This window comes from Aspergillus welwitschiae, assembly GCF_003344945.1.
Source record: "Aspergillus welwitschiae strain CBS 139.54b unplaced genomic scaffold BDQ94scaffold_21, whole genome shotgun sequence".
Lineage (NCBI taxonomy): Eukaryota > Fungi > Ascomycota > Eurotiomycetes > Eurotiales > Aspergillaceae > Aspergillus > Aspergillus welwitschiae.
The window spans coordinates 289036-310800 of record NW_020798715.1 but is presented as its reverse complement, the minus strand read 5'-3'; the positions used below and the strand labels follow the sequence as shown (position 1 = coordinate 310800).

Sequence of the window (21765 nt, the reverse complement as noted above, 5' to 3'; positions counted from 1 at the left end):
GGCTACCACACAAACCCGACACAACCTCATCCCGAAGAGACGACTCCGGAGCCTTTACGACAACCAAACCCGACAGCCAAGTACGCGACAACCTCCCTTCCCCTTCTCCCTGACTTACATTCTCTGACCCGTTGCTGCAGAGAAATCCGTCAAGATGGTCAAGAAGAGGGCGAACAAGTAAGACCGAACCCTTTCCTATCCCACCCATCCATGCCATGCCACATGCCATATATACATATACACAATCTACGCACACCTGAATGAAGACGGCCGCACGGAAAAATATTCGCCATACATTTGCCGCAGAATGGCCCGGCTACCGTACAGTGTTGTGTGATTTTGGGGAAAAAACAGAAGAAAATTGAAGAAATGGCGATGTTCAAATCGAAAACATGGAAAATTCGCAAAATTAAAGAAGAGACCGATAAACTAACCTATTTCACAGCGGTCGTAACAAGAACGGCCGCGGCCACGTCAAGCCCGTGCGCTGCTCCAACTGCGCTCGCTGCACTCCCAAGGACAAGGCCATCAAGAGATTCACCATCCGCAACATGGTCGAGTCCGCTGCCATTCGTACGTTCCACGATCTTGCTCCATTGATATGAGTTCTTCCCGAAACCGTCCGCGCGCGCTGTTTGTTCATTCCGAAAGAGCTGGGAAGTGGGGTGTTTTATGTATGCGTGTGTATGCAACAATTCGAAGCGAAATGAACTCGACCGGAATACGACATCGGATAAGAAGAAAGAGGAATAGATACAACAGCGCGACGCACGAGTGAACGGAATTCGACCCATCCTGAAAGACAACATCGGACTGACTGGTTCTTTTTTCAACTCTACAGGTGATATCTCGGACGCCTCCGTCTTCACCGACTACGCCGTCCCCAAGATGTACCTGAAGCTGCAGTACTGCGTCTCCTGCGCTATCCACGGCAAGATTGTTCGGTACGCCACCACCCACTCAAACAACGATGAATGCGTCGAATCATCATCGATTTCGAGAACAAACACAAGCTAATAATTATCCTATAGTGTCCGCTCCCGGGAAGGTCGTCGCAACCGTGCTCCCCCTCCTCGTATCAGGTACAACAAGGATGGCAAGAAGCTGAACCCCCCTCAGGCCGCCAAGGCTATGTAAGGAAGGAATGACAACGATTTCAAAAGAGATAAAAGAAAAATGGAATTAGTTTAGGGGCCTTAACTGTTGCTTCTTATTATTTTTCTTTATGTTGTCTGAAAAAAAAACCAGAACTTCTTTACTACTTTATGCGGAATTCTTAAATGGAAATGAACGGGTTTCAGTTTCGGGGTTGAAATGAATATGCGCGGAGTCGTGTGTGAAAGATGAAATTCTATACCAATTTTTAAAACGAACAACGAAATTTTCTAAGCAACTTATCTTGGTTAAGTAAAGTATCAAGAGTGACATTCATCCGATGGATACTGTATGGAGGGTTGGTGTCGAGCTGGTAATCGGATATTGATGTACATCATTGATCTGTTATCAGAATTTCAGGCAAGTTCATACTGCTTCAGCCCTTAGTAGTGTTCACCTAGTAAGTAGTGCGACGTAATATGATATCAAGTAGTGTAGTATATACTGGGTATCATGTTCGCAATCTATATCAACTAGCTAATGTCACGAACAGCATATATGCTTTACAATATAATGAATACCCTCCGTCAAGGGTACAGATAGCCCTTCTCAAAATAATTCCCATACATATCCACTACCCCGCTTCGGCCCTTTGGCGCTGGGTTTCGGACAATCTTCACTTCCCCCTTCCAGTGTCCTTCAAGATAATGAGCAATGGGTGAATGAGGCGCTGATGCCGCCGCCAACGTATTTATACTCGATGACGGAGAAATCGTTTGGAATGAGGAGACAGAAGGAGAGAAGCGAGATGACAGGGTGCTGGCAGTACCACGCCTTCTCCGGTCTCTTCTCAGCATATCCTCGTATTCTGCCTTTTTACTACGTCGGAATGCTGCCAATTCGGCAACCAGGTCAACGTCTGGTACTTCATTTGGCGGCCCCATGTCTCTACCCTCACCCTGGAGTGGGCTGTGCGAGCGCATGTTCAGAGGCGTAGTCGCGGGATCGACTGAGTTTGACCGCGAGCGCAAAGGATCCGGATGAAGCATGTTTGGTGAAGAAGCCATGTCTGACTGTAAAGGGTTGACATCGTCATCTTCTGGGATCAACGTCACCTTCTCGTTCAAGGCTGCCATAGGGAAATATTTCCCTGAATAAACATCGGGCACTCCGCATTCCTCTCCTCCAAAGAAACTAAAGTCGCCTTCTGCTGCTGACCATAGCTTCTCCGAATCGCGATCACCGGTACTTGATTTAGAAGCTCCTATTCGGTGACTGGCTGGCGTCCATCTAGATAATTTGTTGGATTCAACAGAGGGCGTGATCTCAAGCACCAAGCGACGTAGACCAAATAAAGACCTAGCACGTTCTTGTTCAGATCTGGCCCGAGCTCTTCCAGGTGCGAGTGAATAATCCGATCCCGCTTGGAGCGTTGCAAGCAACGCTTCATTTGAGCATGCAGTTATGAATCGAATCAGCGATTCCAAGATTGGCGAGTTCGCCTGTACGTGAGATGGAACGTCGGTCAAAACCAATGTTTCAAGGTGAGGGACATGGGAAGGATGCAAGTACGGGAAATAGCATCTTTTGTTATCACGACGAGGAAGACTTTTTGGCCGCTTAGCAAGCAATTCCTGAATTTTCTGGGCCCGAGGATCTTCGACTGAAAGAGGCGAAGAACATTGCGGGATAGACCCCGCTGCACCCACCGAGATACTGGAAATACTAGAGAAGGAGATGTCATGGGGCAGGCGAGTTGAAGGCCTCGCGGCAGAGGTACTGCTCGAAGGCTCTTCATCACTAACTTGGTCTGCCCCGATCACCTCAGGAGCGAAAACAGAGCCTCGTCGCAGGTCAGGTAGTGGCTCGTCTTCATAAACATTTGGCTTTCGACCCCTCCCGGCGGGCTGCGTAGGCCAGTCCGGAGATTGTGGGACTGGTGAGCCAGGAAGCTCGAAAATCGGTGCTTCATTTGAGGGTAGTTCATAAATCTCATGATTTGTACCTAACTCTGCCACTAGACGCACTTCACTCTCAGTTTCAGCTGGGAGCTCTGGCAGCAACATGTCCGCCGTTGAGGTCTCCCTTGACGGTGCATCAACTGTACAGACGGCATGGTGAGCTCGAAGATAGGTAAGGTTTCCCTTGGCAACAGAACCCAGAATTGGAATTAGTTTTTCGGCACCAGGAAGCTTGTGGGTGTCCTCTTGGGGCGAAGCCAGGGAGTTCTGGCTTCGTCCGATAGACTCTATAGTATCAACGGTTCCCACATCTAGCGCGTGCAGGCGAGAGGAGAACAAAAGACTTGCGGCCCCTTCTACAGAAATGGGATTCTCGGCGATATAGAGGTGCGTTATGCCTGCATGGGATAAGTCCTCAACCCAGGAGCGGCCAGTCAACGATTGTGTCAAAGCTTTCAGGATTTGTTCATCTAGAAGCGGGGTCCTGAGAAGTCTTCTGTCAGCCAGCAGTGGTCTCGATTGCGGAGAGTGTGCAAGGGATCCCAGTGACGCTAATGTCGCTCGTTGTAATCTATCCTCAGCGCCAGGGGGTAGGAAACATGCTTGCAATAAAGACCGTATAGACATATCAGTAAGTAGATTGTTGCGCAGGTCCAGGAATCGAACTCTGCGTCCGATGGCATTGGCCAAAAATTCTGCATCATTGTCCTTCAAACCGATCCCTCGAAGCTTGAGCACCTGGAGATTTTCCAACTGCGATAGCGACGACAGAACCATGCGGTCCCGCGCAGGGGTGGTGTAGGACAAATCGAGATAGATCAATTCAGGGAAGCGTAGTAAGGTCTCCGCAATGCCGTGTGATGTCGCATTTGGCTCACTATCCGCCAATAGCAGACGGACATTGTAAGTCTGGGAAGCTGTGTCGGTTTCTCCAAATGGGCTAGATCTGCTCAAGGCAGTCATAGCATTGTGGTCAAAAAAGGGGAGCTTCGAGACCATCAACGACTGGAGGCACGGTAGAGCATCCAGAATCTCCTTTAACCATTCGGGTCGTGGACCACCATAGATCTCCGAGAGAGCAGGCGGCAGGTGCAGCGTATGGGTGAGCATCCGCACCTTAAGACGGGCATATTTTAGTGTCCTCCTGAACCTTGTAAGAGCGACTAGTGCATGTTGTCAGCACCAAACGATCAAATCAAGCAGTCGTGGGATCGTTCAGGCCTACCATAAACCGCATCGTTATCCGTTCCAAAGTGGGAAGCGGGATCTCCCCACAGAAAGGGCATAAAGAGACCATGCCATTTCCGACATACCAAGACAGCTGCACATAAGTCGCTTGAAGGGATGTAGTGCGCTATAATCGACCAAGCATCTCTGGTGGTAGCTGTTTGGTAGGATGGTGGCACAGTATCCATTGTCACAGTTGTACGTGATGCGACTTCTCTCCACCCGGGTGATGGGGGTCTTTAAGCCTTGTCCTAGATCAGGCTAGCCGTATGTGCAAGGACAGCCTGTTGCAGTGGATTGAGAGAAAGAATGGGTTGGACGTTTATCTGGACTGATTGTCACACGCCGCTAAGCAAATGAAGCTAAGAGAAAGCGGCCCCCAAAGAGCTGCTGCTGACTTGCTGATGGGCGTCGGGCACTGCCACGGTTCACGATGGGGCGAGGGAAGGCCCGAAGGATCCATAGAGCCAAAGAACCCCATACTCTAATTTGCAGTAGATAGTGATTTCCTACTGTGAAATATGAAATGTAGTACCTCAACCATAAAGAAGAGCAAAAAGCCGGAGAAAACTGAGAGAACAGCAGCAACGATAGGAATAGATACTGTTATCGTATGGATACAGCAAGAAGTACGGCCCTCTTTCTGACGTCATCCCCCGCTCGGTCAGCAAACCATCGCCGACAAATAAAACCACTGGCTCACGGCGCTTAAACTGGTACGTACAGGCCTTCCTCTTGCCAACTTCATCCTCTCAAACCTTTTGCTTCATAGGCCAAGATGGAGCCATGGCAGCGAAACATACGCAGGATACACCAAGTCAGCGAGGTCCTCGACCTCGACCCTCAAAAGTCCGACATGATCGCCGATTTCGTCGCTCTCATCCAGGCAATCCGCGAAGGGCTTACGCAAATCGACGAAGATTCCTATATACCCGATTCGCAGATCAATACGCTCTTTCTGACAAAGCTCAAGGAATGCCCTGATTGGAGTGACTGGGCATCTGCCATGCTGCGAGACGGTCGGATGTGTTCCTCCAATCCTGCGGAGCAGGTGACCTTTCAAGAGCTGGCCCAATTGGCCATGGAGCAAGAGAAAGCCCGTCAGCGGCGGGGAAGGAGTGCATGGAGTGATGATCATGGTGCTGCCAAGAGGGGAATTGTATCGTCGTCGGAGATGCCGGAAGATCCTCGTGCTCTCACTCAGGATGAGATCAACGCATTCGTTGTCAAACAGATGAACAAGGATGAGGCGCTCCATAGTCGCAGTGGAAGTGTCCGGAGACATGCTAAGCGGCCCAGTCAGGAGGAAATCAACGATTACGTGGTCGAACAGATGCGTCGAGAACGGGAGCAGGCTACAAGGAATCGAAGTTACAGTCAACCAATGCAGGGCGGACCTGTTCAACGACCGGTGCAGATGCGCTGTACCTTCTGTGGAGATAGAAATCACCAGCTTTCAAACTGCTGGCGGAGATGGAGAGTTGCTGTGGAAGCTCCAAATGGGAATTACTTGCCTAAGCGTGTGGAGTATAGGACTGAGTTTCCGGGTCAACCACCCATGTATCGCACGGGTTTCACGCTCTTCTAAACCGTGTAAGACATGAAATGGGTTTTGATCGTTTTACGATATTACTTTCGTTTATCAGCGACTGGAGTTCAGCCATGAGCGTGGAGTTTGGAGTCGCATAGCATCATGTTTTCCTATTCTGAATATTTGAAGCGAGATATCCTTATGCTTGAGCGATTTACATGCAGGAGTTTCCATGCATACATTGCTGTCGTTACAGTTTCCTTCATTAGTTGAACCAATAAATAAGCTTCTCATATTTCCACCTCAGGGCAAAGCCGCAGCCCTGTGATAGGCAAGCGTTGGGATTCCCAATCGCAGACTTTCAAGTTCTTGGAATGTTGGGTCCGTCTTCAGAGATGCAGAACTGTGCGGCCACTTCTCCCGCAGAAGCATACTTTGCAGTCTCATCTGGACAGACACACATGTGTCCGACCACGCGCAGACAATGCCTGCCAGGCCCTCCATAAGGGAAAACGGGCGATCGGGCAGTCGATAGATGTTGGACGTTGGCGTGTCGGAGCTATGGTACGGAGGCGTCTCCCGCGCATGCAACATCAGCGCCAGCGCTCTCGACAGGAAGTAGTCACCTGTGAGCCCGGTATCCAATACTGTTGCGCTAGTGATCTGTTCCCTCTCCATATATCTTTCCCTGGCAGCCTGCATCTCTTCCTTATCATACTCGAAGCTGTCGTGAAGAAGCAACAGTGGCCATGCATTACCTGTAATGCCATGACAGATTCCGCCACCTTTAGAAAGTAGTCCTTCCTCCCAGACTCGTTCGCTTGCCAGGCGAATTGCTACATCCCATTCTGGCTGCCAGAAGCCGGTGATCAGGGGCTTGTTCCGTCTGGCGCTCGCCATCAGGGCTAAGATGCCGGGACTACCATGACAAATCTGGACGAGAGGTGAGGAGCGCTTGGATGAAGGGCCACGATTGGGAAGATTTGTTGGGAGGTGACCATTATGGGCAATGCATAACTTGCAAAGGCCTGTGATGGTCTCCGCTATCAGGGGCAAATAGTTACGCGAAGCGCCATCGTTGAGCTCTTCAGGATCGCAGGCAAGGAGGGCCGCGAGTATGCCGGCTACAAAAGCTTGTCAGCGGCATATATCATGTGAATCTTCTTACACAAGTGTAACTTACACATTCCATGTACCCTAGTCAAATATGTCAGGATTGCCGTTCTGTTGCTCAACATACATACTGATGGTGGGGGCATTACTTACGCTCCTAATCCATACCGATCTTCATGCCAGTGCCACATCAACGGCAAAGCACCCCTCTCCCCATACTCCTCTACATAGTCGTCTCTGCCTTGGAGCCCACCTTTGATGATCGCATCAACAAGATCCGGAACAGACTCAAAGATGGACGTCAGAAGGCCTGTGGCCCCCTCGTCATACTTGTGAGCTCGCACGCTTAATACAGCCCACAATAGACCCGCTCGGCCATACAAGACTTCGTCCGTACCCATCATCCCATCCCCATGCGGTAGCATGTGGTCATTTCCGATGGCCACTTGTACGACACTTCTGAGACATTCAATATCAGCTTCAGACATAGATGCACCAGATTGGGCGGCTGCGAGAATCCGCATCAAGGGTCCCACAAGCACACTAGAGGAGCCAAAAGGCGCTACTCTTTCAGGCAAAAGTGGAAAATCCGGTCCATGTGGTATAATCTGCTCGCTCGCAAGCCTGCGGAAGTCAAGAGGAAGCCCGACTTCCTTGTTACTGAACGCTCTGACCTGATGGTCCAGTCGGAGGAAAGCAAGAGCAATCCCTGTGAGGGGAAAGGTGATCAAATTAGACTTGCCAAAGTGCGTGATGTAGCGTATCACTCAACCGATTCATAGAGTGAAAGCTGTACGCATACCTGGAAATCCCACGTATAAACCCGTGTTGTAGGTTTTGCCCCATTCGCTTTGAGGAGGGCAGGCTTCCTGTAGCAATGTTGCACCACGGTTCACTGCAACTTGCAGCTCCTTGAGTGCGCTTTTGAGGGTCACCTTATTTATGTCTAGCGGTATCAAATTGTTTGGATAATACTGGGGTAAGTCTGCAGTCGACATGATTTCGTGAGGGTAGGAGAACTACAGAGAGGGGCTATGTATAAACAAGAAAGCTAAATTATGAAATTTGCAGCTCGGAAGGGATGTTCAAACCACAAGTAAAGCCGACGATACCTGGGCTTTAAACTGATGAAGTCGGGGGTCACTGGGCTAATGGCTTGAAATACGAAGATGCAGAGAGGCGAGATGCCTAAAGACGTGGGTGGCGTCTCTGAATCACCTGACCAGCATGATCTACGTTCCTCTAAAACGTAACTCCAGTATTGATTATTCCACTGCAGTATGATGTCTTGGATTGGAGTCATACACTGCAACAGTTATCTTCGATGATTCGCAAGTTCATCTTGGAGATCCTAGCAGCCGAGAGCCCCGGTTGCGCCACAAGCGCCTGCCTCTTGACATCCTATCACTATCTTAGCCATGCTACTATTGGCACTCAGGCAACTGAAATGGGCATATCTCATTCTCTTGAAAAGATAACTCGATGCCAAATACAACAAGCCATTGGTGCAGTCTCATAGGATCAGGCAATTATATGTCAAGGCATCTATAGTTGCCTGTCAGACTGTCCTCAAGACCGTGTGGAGACGTCAAGAACGCATGAGCTGGCTGTGTAACATTGCAAACTTCAGCCGCGGTAGATCTGCTTACGACCTACAAGTTATACATATCGGTTGTAGTTATTGGGAGGAGTTTGAACTTTCTTTTTTATATGCCCCGTCTTCGTCTAGGACTTCATGAGTTCTCATAGACCGAAGTTGCCTGATCGACCCTGGCACCAGAAGGGCAATCGGACGAAGGATCACCTACTTTAAGAACTGATTTGACTTCGAATCTCTCCCTTGACATACGTCAATAGAACAGCGCGTAATCTGTCCTTTGAGGGACTATTCTGAATTGCCACTCTGACCATGCGACAGTGACACGGAAAGCACCTCTTTCGAGGAGACCTTTCTATGCATTTCACCAGTCACTTGATAGTTCGGACATTGTAGGACCTTGGTTTTTTTATTTAACGCTGACTGAAACGCAATCAGACCTCTTGAATACTAACTGAGCCTAAAAAGGTCTCTTGGCAATTTCAAATTGCCTATCTGAAAGCCCGGTGGGAAAGGAACGCATCAGTTGACTCGGGTCAAAGGAGACTCTAAAAAACGATAAATTCAATCAGAAATCAATTAGATGTATCGGTAGGGATAGCGGACCTTGAGCTAGGGATCATAGCCATGGCCATACATATGGATGATGCTCGCGCAGTGATCCCTCCAGTGGCATTACTCCCCAGTGTGTTTGAAAGCTTCTTATAGGAAACCCGAAGTCCCCAGACAGATACACTTACGTCGACTTCGACTTGGACAATTTACGTTCCAATTTACAGGTACGATCAGTATCAAGACATCTATAATTTGGGGCCTAGAACAAAGATGCCTGCCTATGTCGCGCAGATGAGCGTTTTATGTCGCATGCATTATATCGATCTCTTACGCAACGAGCACTTGAACCTAATGATACTGGCAACAATCAGCAGCAATTTGGGCTAAAACCTGTCGATTTCCGTGTTTCTCCCTTTCTCCCTTTCCAAGTCCTATCAATAGGTACTCCACTTTCCACCAAAACCTGTGCCAGTTCCACTCCCTCCCCTGTTTAGCGGTCGCAGCTATTGATCACTTTGCGCCGCTTCTCAAGGCACGCTGAATACTGTGTATATTATTGGCTTGAATAATTGGAACGATCGACAGGTTATTCCCGATTTATGGTCTAGTTGATCGACTTCAGCTGTGGCCGCTCCAGCTGAGCCAGCCTGGGTAATCTCGGTTATGCATTACTTCTCTGTGCTCGGGACGTCTACAATATATCTCTCCCACTTCTTACTATAACTTGAATTGAAACGCATGGCAGGAATTTATTTCACACCTGCCCAAAAATTGGCTTCTTTTGATGGTTATATGTTATCGAGGGGGGGGTTCTGCGCTAAAGGCGCACCACCCCTGTAACCTGTGAACATGGGGCAGGGAGACGGCAAAAACTACGTCCATTGCCACTAAATATGATCAGTCTAGCAGTTACGACACCCTACATACACATTGTTCTCAAGATAATAATTTCATGGTGTGAGATACTCGTAAGCGAGCTGGTGAGTGTTTTAGTTATCTGTACGGTAGACGTAATGCTACTACTCGAGGTTCGAGGGGGTTTATGAGAGAATGACCAATGGCAATCGCGGTTATCTCACACATTACTCTACTTCAATATCGTATCGTTGAGCATTTCAAGACCTTAGTAGTGAATAGTAGTATGTAGGAGCTCGTGATGGTGCCACTGTAGAGAATACCACTCTATGAAGCCCCAGAGTTGAACCTTACCACTCTACGTAGTATATATATCACAAGGATATCTGAGTGGCTACCAGGCAGTCATGATGATTATAATCTTATCAGTACATAAGAGGAAGCCTATAGTGCTCCTACCTCGAGCAAAGAGTGCTATACCGGACTAGCCTCCACCATTTGCACAAGAAGGTTATAATTATCCAGTACTATTCGAGTTATACTGGAATCTGGTGGGGTTCATATGATTAGACAACAGGAACGGTTCAGGGATGTGGTGAGACGAAGTGACCACAGATGATGTAAAATCAACCATATACAGCCATGGAATAAAAATATAAAGCAATACAACTTATATGCTAAGAAAAGTAGATCCTGTATAAGCTCACTATAAGACTTTCTAAATGTCAAGAAAGTGCTTTTGAGGGGAAAACGCAGCAAATAGGGCTGCGGGGCGCGGCTTGATTGGTCACCGCCTCCAGCACTGGAGAGTTTCGATCCCAAAGAAGCTCGGGGAAATTTTGGTCGAGCAGCGATATCGAACCCCCGACCAGCTGGGACATTCAGGGCCACGATCTCATCTTTCTGTTGCCCCTTGTCCGTTGGCTCACAAACCTCACTCTCCTCCGCCGTCTTTCCCTGAAATAATCTCATCAAAATGGCCTTCGCTGGCCAAGCACCCACGATTATCGTGCTCAAGGAGGGTCCGTCAACCCGCCCGCATTTGCATTGGCATCTGTGTGTCATTGCTGCGAGATTTTGCTGACTCTGTTGATTGTTCTCTTTTGCTTCAGGCACCGATACCTCCCAGGGCAAGGGCCAGATCATCTCCAACATCAATGCCTGTGTTGCCGTGCAATCCACGATCAAGAGCACTCTCGGTCCTTATGGAGGGGACCTGTTGATGGTGGACGGCAACGGTAGACAGACCATCACCAACGATGGAGCTACCGTAATGAAGGTGCGTCTAGAAACACACTCTAACATCTTCCTTTTGGAGAACTCTAGGCTTTATCCTTTCTATTTTATTTCATTCCGTGGGCTTACTTGTTCTTGTCTTTCCATTTTAGCTTCTCGATATCGTTCACCCCGCCGCCCGCATTCTCACGGATATTGCCCGCTCTCAAGATGCTGAGGTGGGCGACGGAACAACGTCGGTCGTCGTCCTCGCCGGTGAGATTCTGAAGGAAGTTCGCGAACTTGTCGAGCAGGGTGTCAGTTCACAGACGATCGTTAAGGGTCTACGGAGGGGAAGTGCGATGGCCGTCAACAAGATCAAGGAGATCGCCGTGGACGTGATCGAGTCTGCGGGAAGCGAGGAGAAGAAGGTTGAGACGCTCCGACGTCTGGCCGGAACGGCGATGAACAGCAAGCTGATCAAGCGGAACTCGGACTTCTTCACCAAGAGTAAGGGGTTAACCCCCTATCCATGGATGTTGAGATGCTGACTAAATACAGTGGTGGTGGACGCCGTGCTGTCGCTCGACCAAGACGACCTTAACGAGAAGCTGATCGGTGTGAAGCGTGTTACTGGTGGTGGTCTTCAGGAATCCCTCTTCGTCAACGGTGTCGCCTTCAAGAAGACCTTCTCGTACGCCGGTTTCGAGCAACAGCCCAAGTACTTCAAGGACCCGAAGATTGTTTGTCTGAACGTCGAGCTGGAATTGAAGAGCGAGAAGGACAACGCTGAGGTGCGCGTCGAGCATGTGTCGGAGTACCAGGCCATCGTCGATGCCGAGTGGCAGATCATCTACAACAAGCTTGAGGCTATCTACAAGACCGGAGCCAAGGTTGTTCTCAGCAAGCTCCCCATTGGTGACTTGGCTACGCAGTAGGTTATCCCGCACAACTTCCTGGCAACTGGTCTACATGCTTACGCTTGCTCTCTTCGTTTACAGATACTTTGCGGATCGTGACATCTTCTGTGCTGGTCGCGTTGCGGCCGATGATATGGATCGGGTCTGCCAGGCGACCGGAGCGGCTACTCAATCGACCTGCAGCGACATCCAGGAACGTCACCTGGGTACCTGCGGTGTTTTCGAGGAGCGCCAGATTGGTGGTGAGCGTTACAACCTCTTCTCCGAGTGCCCCAAGGCCAAGACCTGCACCCTTGTGCTGCGTGGTGGAGCGGAGCAGTTCATTGCCGAGGTCGAGCGCAGTCTGCACGATGCCATCATGATTGTCAAGCGCGCTCTCCGCCACACGACCATTGTCGCGGGTGGTGGTGCTACTGAGATGGAACTGTCCAGCTTCATGCACGGGTTTGCGGACCGCAACGTGCCCCACAAGCAGCAGGCGGTCGTCAAGGCGTTCGCCAAGGCTCTGGAGGTGATTCCCCGCCAGCTGTGCGATAACGCGGGCTTCGATGCGACGGACATTCTGAACCGGCTGCGGGTGGAGCACCGCAAGGGCAACGTCTGGGCGGGTGTCGACTTTGATCACGAGGGCGTCCGGGACAACATGGCGGCTTTCGTGTGGGAGCCCAGCCTGGTCAAGGTGAACGCCATTCAGGCGGCAGTGGAGGCTGCATGCTTGATCTTGAGTGTGGACGAGACTATCAGTGAGTACCCCAGTGATATAGTGTCTCCCCTAAGCCCTATAGTATCTTTCAGGCTGACCAATGGTGTTTCTTCTTTTTTCTTCCTTTTACAGAGAACGAAGAGTCGGCCCAAGCTCAGGCCCCAACACGAGGCCTCCCGCCGGGTGCTGCCCAGCGGGCGCTTGGAGGAGGCCGCGGACGTGGCATGCCCCGGCGTGGACGGTAAATGTTCGGAAGACGAAGGATGGAATGGGATAGGTTGGAGGAAAGAAGAGAGGTACCAATAGTACAGTAAAGCCAATTTCGAATATCCCATCACTATACGGGGAAAATTTGAGTTGTTTATAATCAGTGCCTGGGGTGTCTGTCTACTACGTATGGAACTATTCAATTCTTCGGTGTAGCGGGTGTTGCACAGTCACGTGCAGCAAGCAGAAAACAAGCCAGGATTCCTGCAATGCTGGAAATCTAGGGAATGGACGATGGGAATTTTCTGGATTGAGTGTTCTGGGCCCAAGGGGGTGGATAGGCGAGTCCGTGCTATTTAAGATGTGGATCGGGGTTGGCTGGCTGTCTGAAATTGGGCATGTTCGTTGTTTGCTTATGGCAGAAGAAGAAGAAGCAGAAGCACAGGAGAGACGAAAAAGGGATCGGGGAAGACCGAGGCATGCTTTGTTTTTCTGCGCCGGAGGGACCGAATGGAAGGACGTGCGTCGTGCAGGAGAAACCATTAAGATATTAATTTAGTCGTGCTTTTCCTCGAGGAGTAAGAATCGCCCATTAGTTAGTAGTTTCCCAGTCATTTGGGTCTTTCTTAGTATCTATTGATCTTCTGTATTCATTCCATCATCATTCCCCCTTCCTCCCCGGTCCGGAACCCAATCGGCGCGATCCGCTGCACTGGCTTTGCTGCAATCTTGCTGCCATCGGCCATCTGACTGACGCCTGCGCCTTTTCTTGTTCCTCCTCCATCCTTCCCCTTCCCACCCACACCCCCCATCCCTCGTTCACCTCTTATTTGTCTGCTTCCTGCCGGCTTGCATTCCCATCCTCACATCGAACCTTTTTTTTCTGGTTTCACCTGATCTCTTCTTCTTCCCCCCCTCTCCCCCCTCTTTCTTGTCAGACCATGTCCTACTATCCACCTTACTCGGGCCCGCCCGGGTACCCTCCGCAGCAATATTCCTATCCTCCGCAGCAGCAGAGCTATGGCTCCCCGCCGCAATATCAGCAGCCGTGAGATCTCCTTGCTTGCTCCCCTCCGTGAGATTATGTTCTCTATAAACTCCGTTCCCTCTGCAGCAATCATAAAAATACAAAAAGCACTACTTCTAGACGTCGCGCTGACGAAGCTTTGGCAGACAGATGAACCCTCACCACTCACACCACCACTCGTCCTACGGGGGCGGTGGTTACCCCGGCCAGGCTTATCGCCAACAGCAGCCTCCCAGCAACCCTTACCAATACAATCAGCCCTCTCCTCAGCCGTACCAAGGATCGCAACCCCCCCAGAATGGTTATAATGTATGTCTTGCATGATGGATGCATCGCAGTTCTGCATGCTGCTGGGTTGGATGGTAGCTGACGTCGCTTCTTCTAGGGTGGCTATCCCGCTGCCAGCCAAGGCCCGATGTATGGGGGCCGGCCAGGTATGTCGCTGCGATGTTTCGAGCCAGTTTCTATCCCAACTGACGCCTCTCTCTCTCTCTCTCTCTCAGGCATCGCCGACGTCTACCATAACTCCTACAACCAAGGCAACCACAGCGCCCCTGCACCTCCCCCTAGCGACCCTGTCAGCTTCGGCCAAGGCGCGCCGCAGGGCTACAACTTCCAGTACTCGCGCTGCACCGGCAAGAGAAAGGCGCTGCTGATCGGTATCAACTACTTCAACCAGAAGGGCCAGCTGCGCGGATGTATCAACGATGTCAAGAACATGTCCACCTACTTGAACCAGAACTTCGGATACGCTCGCGAAGACATGGTCGTCCTGACGGATGATCAACAAAACCCCATGAGTCAACCCACCAAGGCTAACATTCTTCGGGCTATGCACTGGCTCGTCAAGGATGCCCAGCCGAACGATTCGCTCTTCTTCCACTATTCTGGTATGTCCTAAGCAAAACCCCGACTTGATGGATTGGTTCTAACGATAGCAGGACACGGTGGTCAGACGCCTGACCTCGACGGCGACGAAGATGACGGATACGACGAAGTTATCTACCCGGTCGATTTCCGGGCTGCGGGCCACATTGTTGACGACGAGATGCACCGGATTATGGTCAAACCGCTGCAGCCGGGTGTCCGACTGACGGCTATCTTCGATTCTTGTCACTCGGGTTCCGCGCTCGACCTGCCTTACATCTACTCGACCCAGGGTATCCTCAAGGAGCCCAATTTGGCCAAGGAGGCGGGTCAGGGCCTGCTGGGTGTGGTGTCGGCTTACGCACGTGGCGACATGAGCAGCATGATGTCGACGGCCGTCGGGTTCTTCAAGAAGGCGACCAAGGGCGACGAGGCATACGAGCGCACCATCCAGACCAAGACCAGTCCGGCCGACGTAGTTATGTGGTCCGGCAGCAAGGACGACCAGACCAGCCAGGACGCCCAGATCGCCGGCCAAGCCACCGGCGCCATGTCCTGGGCCTTTATCAGCGCGCTTCGCAAAAACCCGCAGCAGAGTTACGTGCAGCTGCTGAACAGCATTCGAGACGAGTTGTCCGCCAAGTATACACAGAAGCCGCAGCTGAGCTGCAGCCATCCCTTGGGTAAGCAGTCGCCTGTCGCTTCGTGATTGTTTTGGGAAGATGGAGTTTTCTGACGGAATCTTTTAGACGTGAATCTGCTCTATGTTATGTAAATAGTTGCTTTGTAATTTGCGGGGTACTTGCGGGGGGTAGTTATTTCTCTTCATTCGGAACAGGGCAAAAGGGGTTCAGTCAATTCATTGTTCTTCACTTTCTTCCCTTTACTACCCACCCCTCTGGCTAAGCGTGAGATGCTATGATCGCCTTGAGTATGTCTGAAATGCCTCGTTATGCCTTACATGCATTGTATGTGACTGGGATGGGGGCTGGCTTTCGCTGTTCATATTGAAGAAAAGAACGATAAATCAAAATCAATCGATCAATAAATTACTACTCCATCCATGCTCGACTTCATCAGGGTATCATTCATTATATTCATGCCTATTTATATGTACCCATGAGATGCATGCTCATATCATATAACTTTTATAGATCCAAATCCAATAACATATCCAATCCCAGCCAAGCAGGACAAATAAGAAAAGGATTCCCCCCCTACCACCTCTTCGGCGCATCCACGACCGTCCTCGAAAACGACGCACTAAAGGTCTCCTTCTCCTTCTTCTTCTGCGCCGCAATAATCCCCGTCCGATCCGTCACCGGCGTCGCATTGATGATACTATCGAACGCCTCATCCTCACTACCCTCCGCGGACCCGGACTCGGCATCCGAATCCTCCAACGGTCTCGACTTGGACCCTTCCTCCTCCGGTCGAGCAATCTTCTCCGGCTGCGGCTTATCCGAGGCAGAGGGGTTCTGAAACGACTTGGAATTCAAAATCTTGGCGCGAATAGCGGCCATTTGTTCTTCTTCTTCGGAGTCGTCTGATATCGCGAAGGGGTCTTTATCTTCCTCTTCCTCTTCTTCCTCCTCATCGTTGTTCTCCTTGCCAGAGCCCTCCTCATCATCGTCATCGGAATCCGACTCCGCCCTCCGATTCGTATTTCCCACCGTCCAGATATCTGCGCCGCCCGCGGCCCGACTCTCCTCATATTCGCGCTCGATCTTGGCCAGCCATTCCTCCTCGGCGCGCTTGATTTCGTCTTCGTCGGCGCACGCGGCGTACCGCTTAAGTAGTTTTCCGTTGATTTCTAGGAAGGCTTCGCCGTAGCGGAAGGGTTTCAGGACTTGGCGGGCCCAGTCTTCGTGGCCGCAGATGCAGAAACAGGCGGCTAGCGCTTCGACGCAGTTTAGACGCCAGGGTTTGCCGTAGTTGACTGTGTTGGCGGCGATGAGGTAGGGTACTATTTTATTCCAAGATAGTTTGTTAGTGTTGTTGGAGGTTTGGGTGGTAAGGGTTTGAGGGCTTACGGAGTCGTTCGCATTTGCCTCCGATCCGCGACCAGGGAACTTCCTTCACTCGCACCCAGGAACATTCTACTACTGCGGCGCCGAATTGTTCGAGGAGGTCTTTGTCGGCGGGGGAGATGATTTTCTTTGCGTTGGGACTGGACAGGAGTGATATAGATGTTAGTTTTTGGGGGTTGCCTCTGTGAGTATTGTGTAGGTAAGGATGGGTGAAAACGTACGAGACAATTACACCTGGGAATCGCTGGCCGATCTGCAGCTCGCGCATCAGACCAAAGTTCATCAACCTCTTTCCTGAACAGCGCTTGGGATCACAGTGACCCAGATCCCAGCAGGCGGCTTTGAAGGGAGGTCTGGAGGGGCGGTCGGCATCATCGGCGTCAGGGTCGGCGGGATCGCGGCGGGGAGGACGGGGACCCTTGGAGGAGAATTTCTTGCCTCCTCGAGCGAAGTTGTCCTTTTTATGGCGGACCATGATGTATATATGTTGTCGTTATTGTTGTTTTGCGTGACAGTTGGGGGGGATTGAAGAACTGCGGAAAATTAAAAGAAATGAAGGAGGGGAAAGTTGAAGATGACGGCGGGCGCCACACGTGGAAAACGAACTAAAGCCAGCCAGCCGGAGTCGGGCAAGTAAACCAAGTCAAGTCAGTTCGACTCGAGCTACTAACTCATCTCCCCTCTCTATCTCTCCCTCTCCGGTCCTTTCCCCTCACTCCGCCCCGAGTCGTCCTGTTCGACTGACTCCCTCTGTCAATTGTGCTTCTATTTCCTCTTCCTTTTATCCATCTTACCTATATTCCGCCGTCACCCTGGAGGCCGCTTCAGCACGCATGGCAGCGAGGGACCGTTTCGGTGCCTACGCTGAGCCGGGCTTAACACCGCTGCAACGGGCTATTCGTACGTCACCCCTGTTCTTGTCCCTCCCAAAAGCAACACGCACACACACACCGCGATACAGATTTGTTTTATTCTTGGTTGGCTAAATATTTACGATTAATACAGGAAATGCCTGCGACTTGTCGCACTACGAACCCAACCTCGCCCTGAACCTTGAAGTGGCCGATCTGATCAACTCCAAGAAGGGCAATGCGTGAGTTGCTACTACTGTGTCGCGTCCACCGACCGCGCCGTTGACTAACCACTCAACCCTGCACCTCCAGACCTCGCGAAGCTGCCTTCGAAATCGTCCATCTAATCAACTCGCGGAATCAGAATGTGGCGTTACTAGCATTGGCGGTAGGCTTTTGTCCAGACCAACCACATAATGGAGCTTAGATGTGCCTGAATGCGGGGCTAACATTCCACCCTGCGACTCCTGTCACCTTTTAGCTTCTCGACATCTGCGTCAAAAATTGCGGTTACCCGTTTCACCTTCAGATCAGCACTAAAGAGTTTCTGAATGAGCTGGTTCGTCGATTCCCCGAGCGTCCGCAGCTGCGGCCGACTCGGGTGCAACATCGCATCCTCGAGTCCATTGAGGAGTGGAGACAGACGATCTGCCAGACATCGCGCTATAAGGAGGATCTAGGCCATATTCGTGATATGCATCGGCTATTACTTTACAAGGGCTATGTGTTCCCGGAAATTCGCCATGAGGATGCAGCCGTCTTGAACCCGAGTGACGTGCGTGATCCCGCCCCCACTGCTTCGAGGGAGAGTTGCTGACTAGTGGCATTCAATAGAATCTGCGGTCCGCGGAAGAGATGGAGGAGGAAGAGAAAGAGGCCCAGTCGGCTAAATTGCAGGAGCTGATTCGTAGGGGTACGCCTGCGGATCTGCAGGAGGCTAATCGTCTGATGAAGGTCATGGCCGGTTACGATAACAGACACAAGACTGATTACCGGGCCAAGGCGGCGGAAGAGGTCGCCAAGGTGCAGCAGAAGGCGAAGATCTTGGAGGAAATGCTACAGAGTCACCAGCCTGGCGACCCGGTCGCGGAGGGTGATGTGTTTGAGGTAAGCTTGGAGGTGCGCGCAGTGTCTCGTTTGACCATCAACTGACTGTCGGGTTGTCTAGGAACTGGCTGGGGCGCTGCAGAGTGCCCATCCCAAGATCCAGAAGATGTGTGAGGAGGAGTCGGACGATCCGGAGGCGGTTCACAAATTGCTCGAGATCAATGACAGCATACATCGGACCATTGAGCGGTACAAGCTTGTCAAGAAGGGTGACTGGGAAGCCGCAACGCGGATCCCCAAGGGCACACTGGGCACGACGACGGGTGTATCGAAGAATGCGAACAACCAGCTGTCGCTTATCGACTTCGACCCGGAGCCGCCTGTCAGTGCCAACGGCAACGGTGCGCCGGCCGCGACCGGGGGTAGTTCATTGGAGAACGACTTGCTGGGGCTGTCAATAGACGAGCCCGCTCCGGCTGTGGGTGGTATCTCGTTAGGACCATGTAGGAGACATCTGCTGCTGACATGACTGATTTGACATGGCTAATGCTTGTGCTTAGCGATTACGACCACTGCCACACCACCCATGCCGCAGGCTCCTGCTGGATTCAAGCCGAACTACGACATCTTGTCCTCGCTGGGCAGTTCTTCTCAACCGCCATCGCAGTCAGCTACTCCAGTGCCAGGAGCACGACCCCAGAGTATCGTCGCGACGCCCACTCCCCCACCCGCTGTCGACCCATTCGCTTCGCTGGTCTCCGCTAGTCCCCGACATGCCAGTCCCCTCCCATCTGGAGGATTGGCAGCAGGCCATGCAGCCCCTGGGGGGTCCCTGCTTGATCTGGCAGGAAGCGGACCGACGCAACCGGTTGGCAGCAGCGGCAAGGCGGCGGAGGAGGACGAATGGAACTTTGCATCGTCGCTGCCGGAGAGCAACACGCTACCGAGCACCAACCGGGTGTCGGTACTGAATTCGGCTCTCCGAATTGAATTTGTGGCGCGGCGACAACCCCAACAGTCGCAGCAAATCCATGTGGTGGCCCTGTTTTCGAACGGCACGAGCCAGCCACTGAATGAACTACACTTCCAGGTGGCTGTGGAGAAGGTGAGTCGCAAAGTTCTGCCCGCTTCCCTTTGGACAGGGCACGGGAAACCGACAGACAGAAAAGGAAGAAGCTAAACAATTCACATAGGCGTACACATTGCAACTCCGCCCGCAGTCCGGGCGGGACATTGGACCGCTGCAGACGAACGGAGTGCAGCAGGAGATGCTCATCTCCGGGGTAGCGGGGGGCAAGGGCAACTCCATCAAAATGCGGTTCCGAGTGTCGTACCGGGTGGGCAGTGAGCACAAGGAGGAACAGGGGATGGTGCCGTCGTTGGGTATAGCCTGATTTGATAACTTTCTGTTACTTACACTTTTTGTCGGACAGGATTTAGTCTCCCTTCTTGCTATCCCCTCTCCCCCACACCTTTTTTTCCCTTTTCTCCACCGTGTTTGATGGGAGGGGGAGGGGATTGTTTGAAAGTGTGATTGATAGCTTTTCTCTTGCTAGCTAGCCCTGCATAGTTGCCTGCCCTTGTGGGGATGATTTAGTTCCTTTCCCCCTTTTATTCTGTGTATACCAACTCAAGCAAGTTTGACAGCCCACCCCCCAACCTACACCATCTCCTCCTCAGATAGGTAGTAAGTAATAGCTACTAGTACCTACTAAGTCTCTAGCTGACTAGCTTCCTATGCCCAAATGAACTTAACCAACGACAACTTAATTAAAACCAAGTAATCCAATACCACAGAAACAAAAAAAAGAGACAAACCAATTGTCCCCTGTATTGTCACAAATCAAATCAATTATCCATTATCACCATCCCATCCCTACATCAATCTACATTTTATGCACGCAATGCAAGCAAAGCATCCATCCAACCCATGTTTCCCTTCCCCCCTCGCCCGACCGGGCTCACGGACCAAACCAAAACGCCACCCCCCCCCTTCCCCCCTCTAGAACCAGCCCGGACTTTCACCCATTAACCTAGGTACTGGGTTTTCTTCCCATCAACCTGGTCCCTGTAATTCACGCCGCCCCCTTGCCAGCCACACGAACAAAAAGCCAAGCCTAACCAAGGACACAGATAGGACAGGAGACATGCAACAACATCATATCCCGCGAGTTAGTGATGTCCCCGGGGTAGGTACCATGTACGTATGTGGGGTTGCCTCTCTCTTTCGTGGCGAAAAAAAAGGGGGCGATGGGGGGCGGGGAGGGGGCGTAGAGAGGAAGATGGGAGCTATAGTACTGTATGGGATGATGGGATAGATGAATGGTTTGGGTTGGGTGGATGGCGGTAGAAGCCGATATGGGTAACTAGAACTAGATTGGGAAAGGGGGAAGAGGATAAGGCCCGAGGGAAAGCCTAGATGTATGTGAGTGAGTGAGTGAGTGAGTGAGGTCTAGGTATACATAAGGCGACAGGGTCTTGTCTGTAGTGCTGGAAAGGGAAAGTAGACGAGCTTGCCGAAGGTGCTGGGCAGTAGCTAAGTACCTGGGTAGAGTTACTAGATGGGCAGCTGGAAGGAGAGAGAGAGCGCGAGAGGGCAAGGAATTTGTTCCTGGGGTTTGGGTAGGTGGCGTGGCGGTGGCTACGGGATTTTTACTTTGGGTGGTGGTTGTTATCCAGACTTGATTCCGTGGGTTTGAGGGGGATATGGCCTGATTTGTATGGAGGGGGAGGCGATCAGATATGGTGTAGTTATTTGGTTATGGGCAATAATGTCTATGTTGTTGTTAAGCGAGGGTCTTGGCGATGTTCTTACTTCTATTTCACTGTTCATATGTTCATATCATCAAATTAGTGTTGTTGTTGTTGTTGTGAGTGAGTGAGTGAGTACTTAGTAGTAACTATCCAATAATGGAAGCGAGATAGCTCTTATCCAGACAGACAGGGTAGAGGAATTCCCAGATT

General features: G+C 51.2%; 10 protein-coding genes across 10 annotated transcripts; 6 read left to right on the top strand and 4 right to left on the bottom strand.

Annotated features, from left to right (window-relative positions):
* Window positions 1–551: 551 nt before the first annotated feature.
* BDQ94DRAFT_146092 (40S ribosomal protein eS26) lies at window positions 552–1577 on the top strand (the record flags this gene model as incomplete). Its single annotated transcript, XM_026766768.1, has 3 exons — window positions 552–573; window positions 842–944; window positions 1032–1577. The coding sequence occupies 3 exons, from the start codon at window positions 552–554 to the stop codon at window positions 1135–1137; spliced, it is 231 nt and encodes a 76-aa protein (XP_026624976.1). The 3' UTR covers window positions 1138–1577.
* Window positions 1578–1589: 12 nt separating this feature from the next.
* On the bottom strand, window positions 1590–4562 carry BDQ94DRAFT_53563 (leucine rich repeat domain protein). Its single transcript, XM_026775998.1, has 2 exons — window positions 4282–4562; window positions 1590–4219 (listed from the first exon to the last, which is right to left on the bottom strand). Exons 1-2 carry the CDS (start codon window positions 4469–4471, stop codon window positions 1683–1685), a joined length of 2727 nt encoding a protein of 908 aa, XP_026624975.1. The 5' UTR covers window positions 4472–4562; the 3' UTR covers window positions 1590–1682.
* A 323-nt stretch (window positions 4563–4885) lies between these two features.
* BDQ94DRAFT_53545 (uncharacterized protein) lies at window positions 4886–5994 on the top strand. The gene is made up of 2 exons (XM_026775997.1): window positions 4886–4999; window positions 5056–5994. The coding sequence occupies exon 2, from the start codon at window positions 5062–5064 to the stop codon at window positions 5869–5871; it is 810 nt and encodes a 269-aa protein (XP_026624974.1). The 5' UTR covers window positions 4886–4999; window positions 5056–5061; the 3' UTR covers window positions 5872–5994.
* On the bottom strand, window positions 5995–8075 carry BDQ94DRAFT_53540 (lanthionine synthetase C family protein). The gene is made up of 4 exons (XM_026775996.1): window positions 7730–8075; window positions 7081–7636; window positions 6998–7011; window positions 5995–6938 (listed from the first exon to the last, which is right to left on the bottom strand). Exons 1-4 carry the CDS (start codon window positions 7923–7925, stop codon window positions 6118–6120), a joined length of 1587 nt encoding a protein of 528 aa, XP_026624973.1. The 5' UTR covers window positions 7926–8075; the 3' UTR covers window positions 5995–6117.
* A 2679-nt stretch (window positions 8076–10754) lies between these two features.
* On the top strand, window positions 10755–13145 carry BDQ94DRAFT_146082 (chaperonin-containing T-complex subunit CCT7). The gene is made up of 6 exons (XM_026766767.1): window positions 10755–10956; window positions 11047–11213; window positions 11323–11659; window positions 11711–12083; window positions 12151–12812; window positions 12905–13145. The coding sequence occupies exons 1-6, from the start codon at window positions 10911–10913 to the stop codon at window positions 13015–13017; spliced, it is 1698 nt and encodes a 565-aa protein (XP_026624972.1). The 5' UTR covers window positions 10755–10910; the 3' UTR covers window positions 13018–13145.
* BDQ94DRAFT_146081 (uncharacterized protein) lies at window positions 13116–13543 on the bottom strand. The gene has a single exon (XM_026766766.1). It carries the CDS (start codon window positions 13520–13522, stop codon window positions 13175–13177), a length of 348 nt encoding a protein of 115 aa, XP_026624971.1. The 5' UTR covers window positions 13523–13543; the 3' UTR covers window positions 13116–13174.
* A 233-nt stretch (window positions 13544–13776) lies between these two features.
* Window positions 13777–15933, top strand: BDQ94DRAFT_146080 (caspase family protein). Its single transcript, XM_026766765.1, has 4 exons — window positions 13777–14027; window positions 14153–14440; window positions 14510–14896; window positions 14948–15933. The coding sequence occupies exons 2-4, from the start codon at window positions 14422–14424 to the stop codon at window positions 15580–15582; spliced, it is 1041 nt and encodes a 346-aa protein (XP_026624970.1). The 5' UTR covers window positions 13777–14027; window positions 14153–14421; the 3' UTR covers window positions 15583–15933.
* Window positions 15929–17462, bottom strand: BDQ94DRAFT_146075 (ribosome biogenesis TSR3 family protein). Its single transcript, XM_026766764.1, has 3 exons — window positions 17125–17462; window positions 16907–17043; window positions 15929–16839 (listed from the first exon to the last, which is right to left on the bottom strand). The coding sequence occupies exons 1-3, from the start codon at window positions 17376–17378 to the stop codon at window positions 16091–16093; spliced, it is 1140 nt and encodes a 379-aa protein (XP_026624969.1). The 5' UTR covers window positions 17379–17462; the 3' UTR covers window positions 15929–16090.
* A 125-nt stretch (window positions 17463–17587) lies between these two features.
* BDQ94DRAFT_53439 (VHS domain protein) lies at window positions 17588–20790 on the top strand. The gene is made up of 8 exons (XM_026775995.1): window positions 17588–17803; window positions 17909–17996; window positions 18067–18142; window positions 18236–18529; window positions 18589–18861; window positions 18923–19304; window positions 19362–19906; window positions 19995–20790. The coding sequence occupies exons 1-8, from the start codon at window positions 17737–17739 to the stop codon at window positions 20193–20195; spliced, it is 1926 nt and encodes a 641-aa protein (XP_026624968.1). The 5' UTR covers window positions 17588–17736; the 3' UTR covers window positions 20196–20790.
* Window positions 20791–21490: 700 nt separating this feature from the next.
* On the top strand, window positions 21491–21696 carry BDQ94DRAFT_146070 (uncharacterized protein; the record flags this gene model as incomplete). Its single annotated transcript, XM_026766763.1, has 1 exon — window positions 21491–21696. A coding segment is annotated over exon 1 (158 nt), but the record flags the coding sequence as incomplete, so codon positions are not given.
* Between the last annotated feature and the right edge of the window lie 69 nt (window positions 21697–21765).

What these genes read in the sequence shown, in the direction of transcription:
- BDQ94DRAFT_53439 (XM_026775995.1), top strand. Translation starts at nt 17,737, where the DNA reads ATGGCAGCGAGGGACCGTTTCGGTGCCTACGCTGAGCCGGGCTTAACA. An exon ending in AACTCCAAGAAGGGCAATGC is followed by an intron (nt 17,997 to 18,066) that starts GTGAGTTGCTAC and finishes CTGCACCTCCAG; the next exon opens with ACCTCGCGAAGCTGCCTTCG. An exon ending in TCCAGGTGGCTGTGGAGAAG is followed by an intron (nt 19,907 to 19,994) that starts GTGAGTCGCAAA and finishes CAATTCACATAG; the next exon opens with GCGTACACATTGCAACTCCG.
- BDQ94DRAFT_53563 (XM_026775998.1), bottom strand. Translation starts at nt 4,471, where the DNA reads ATGGATACTGTGCCACCATCCTACCAAACAGCTACCACCAGAGATGCT. An exon ending in GGATAACGATGCGGTTTATG is followed by an intron (nt 4,220 to 4,281) that starts GTAGGCCTGAAC and finishes AACATGCACTAG; the next exon opens with TCGCTCTTACAAGGTTCAGG.
- BDQ94DRAFT_146081 (XM_026766766.1), bottom strand. Translation starts at nt 13,522, where the DNA reads ATGGTTTCTCCTGCACGACGCACGTCCTTCCATTCGGTCCCTCCGGCG.
- BDQ94DRAFT_146082 (XM_026766767.1), top strand. Translation starts at nt 10,911, where the DNA reads ATGGCCTTCGCTGGCCAAGCACCCACGATTATCGTGCTCAAGGAGG. An exon ending in CTCGGACTTCTTCACCAAGA is followed by an intron (nt 11,660 to 11,710) that starts GTAAGGGGTTAA and finishes GACTAAATACAG; the next exon opens with TGGTGGTGGACGCCGTGCTG. An exon ending in ATTGGTGACTTGGCTACGCA is followed by an intron (nt 12,084 to 12,150) that starts GTAGGTTATCCC and finishes CTTCGTTTACAG; the next exon opens with ATACTTTGCGGATCGTGACA.
- BDQ94DRAFT_146080 (XM_026766765.1), top strand. An exon ending in GCTCTTCTTCCACTATTCTG is followed by an intron (nt 14,897 to 14,947) that starts GTATGTCCTAAG and finishes TAACGATAGCAG; the next exon opens with GACACGGTGGTCAGACGCCT.
- BDQ94DRAFT_53545 (XM_026775997.1), top strand. Translation starts at nt 5,062, where the DNA reads ATGGAGCCATGGCAGCGAAACATACGCAGGATACACCAAGTCAGCGAG.
- BDQ94DRAFT_146075 (XM_026766764.1), bottom strand. Translation starts at nt 17,378, where the DNA reads ATGGTCCGCCATAAAAAGGACAACTTCGCTCGAGGAGGCAAGAAATTC. An exon ending in TTCCCAGGTGTAATTGTCTC is followed by an intron (nt 17,044 to 17,124) that starts GTACGTTTTCAC and finishes ACTCCTGTCCAG; the next exon opens with TCCCAACGCAAAGAAAATCA. An exon ending in AGGCAAATGCGAACGACTCC is followed by an intron (nt 16,840 to 16,906) that starts GTAAGCCCTCAA and finishes GGAATAAAATAG; the next exon opens with TACCCTACCTCATCGCCGCC.
- BDQ94DRAFT_53540 (XM_026775996.1), bottom strand. Translation starts at nt 7,925, where the DNA reads ATGTCGACTGCAGACTTACCCCAGTATTATCCAAACAATTTGATACCG. An exon ending in TTTATACGTGGGATTTCCAG is followed by an intron (nt 7,637 to 7,729) that starts GTATGCGTACAG and finishes TTCCCCTCACAG; the next exon opens with GGATTGCTCTTGCTTTCCTC.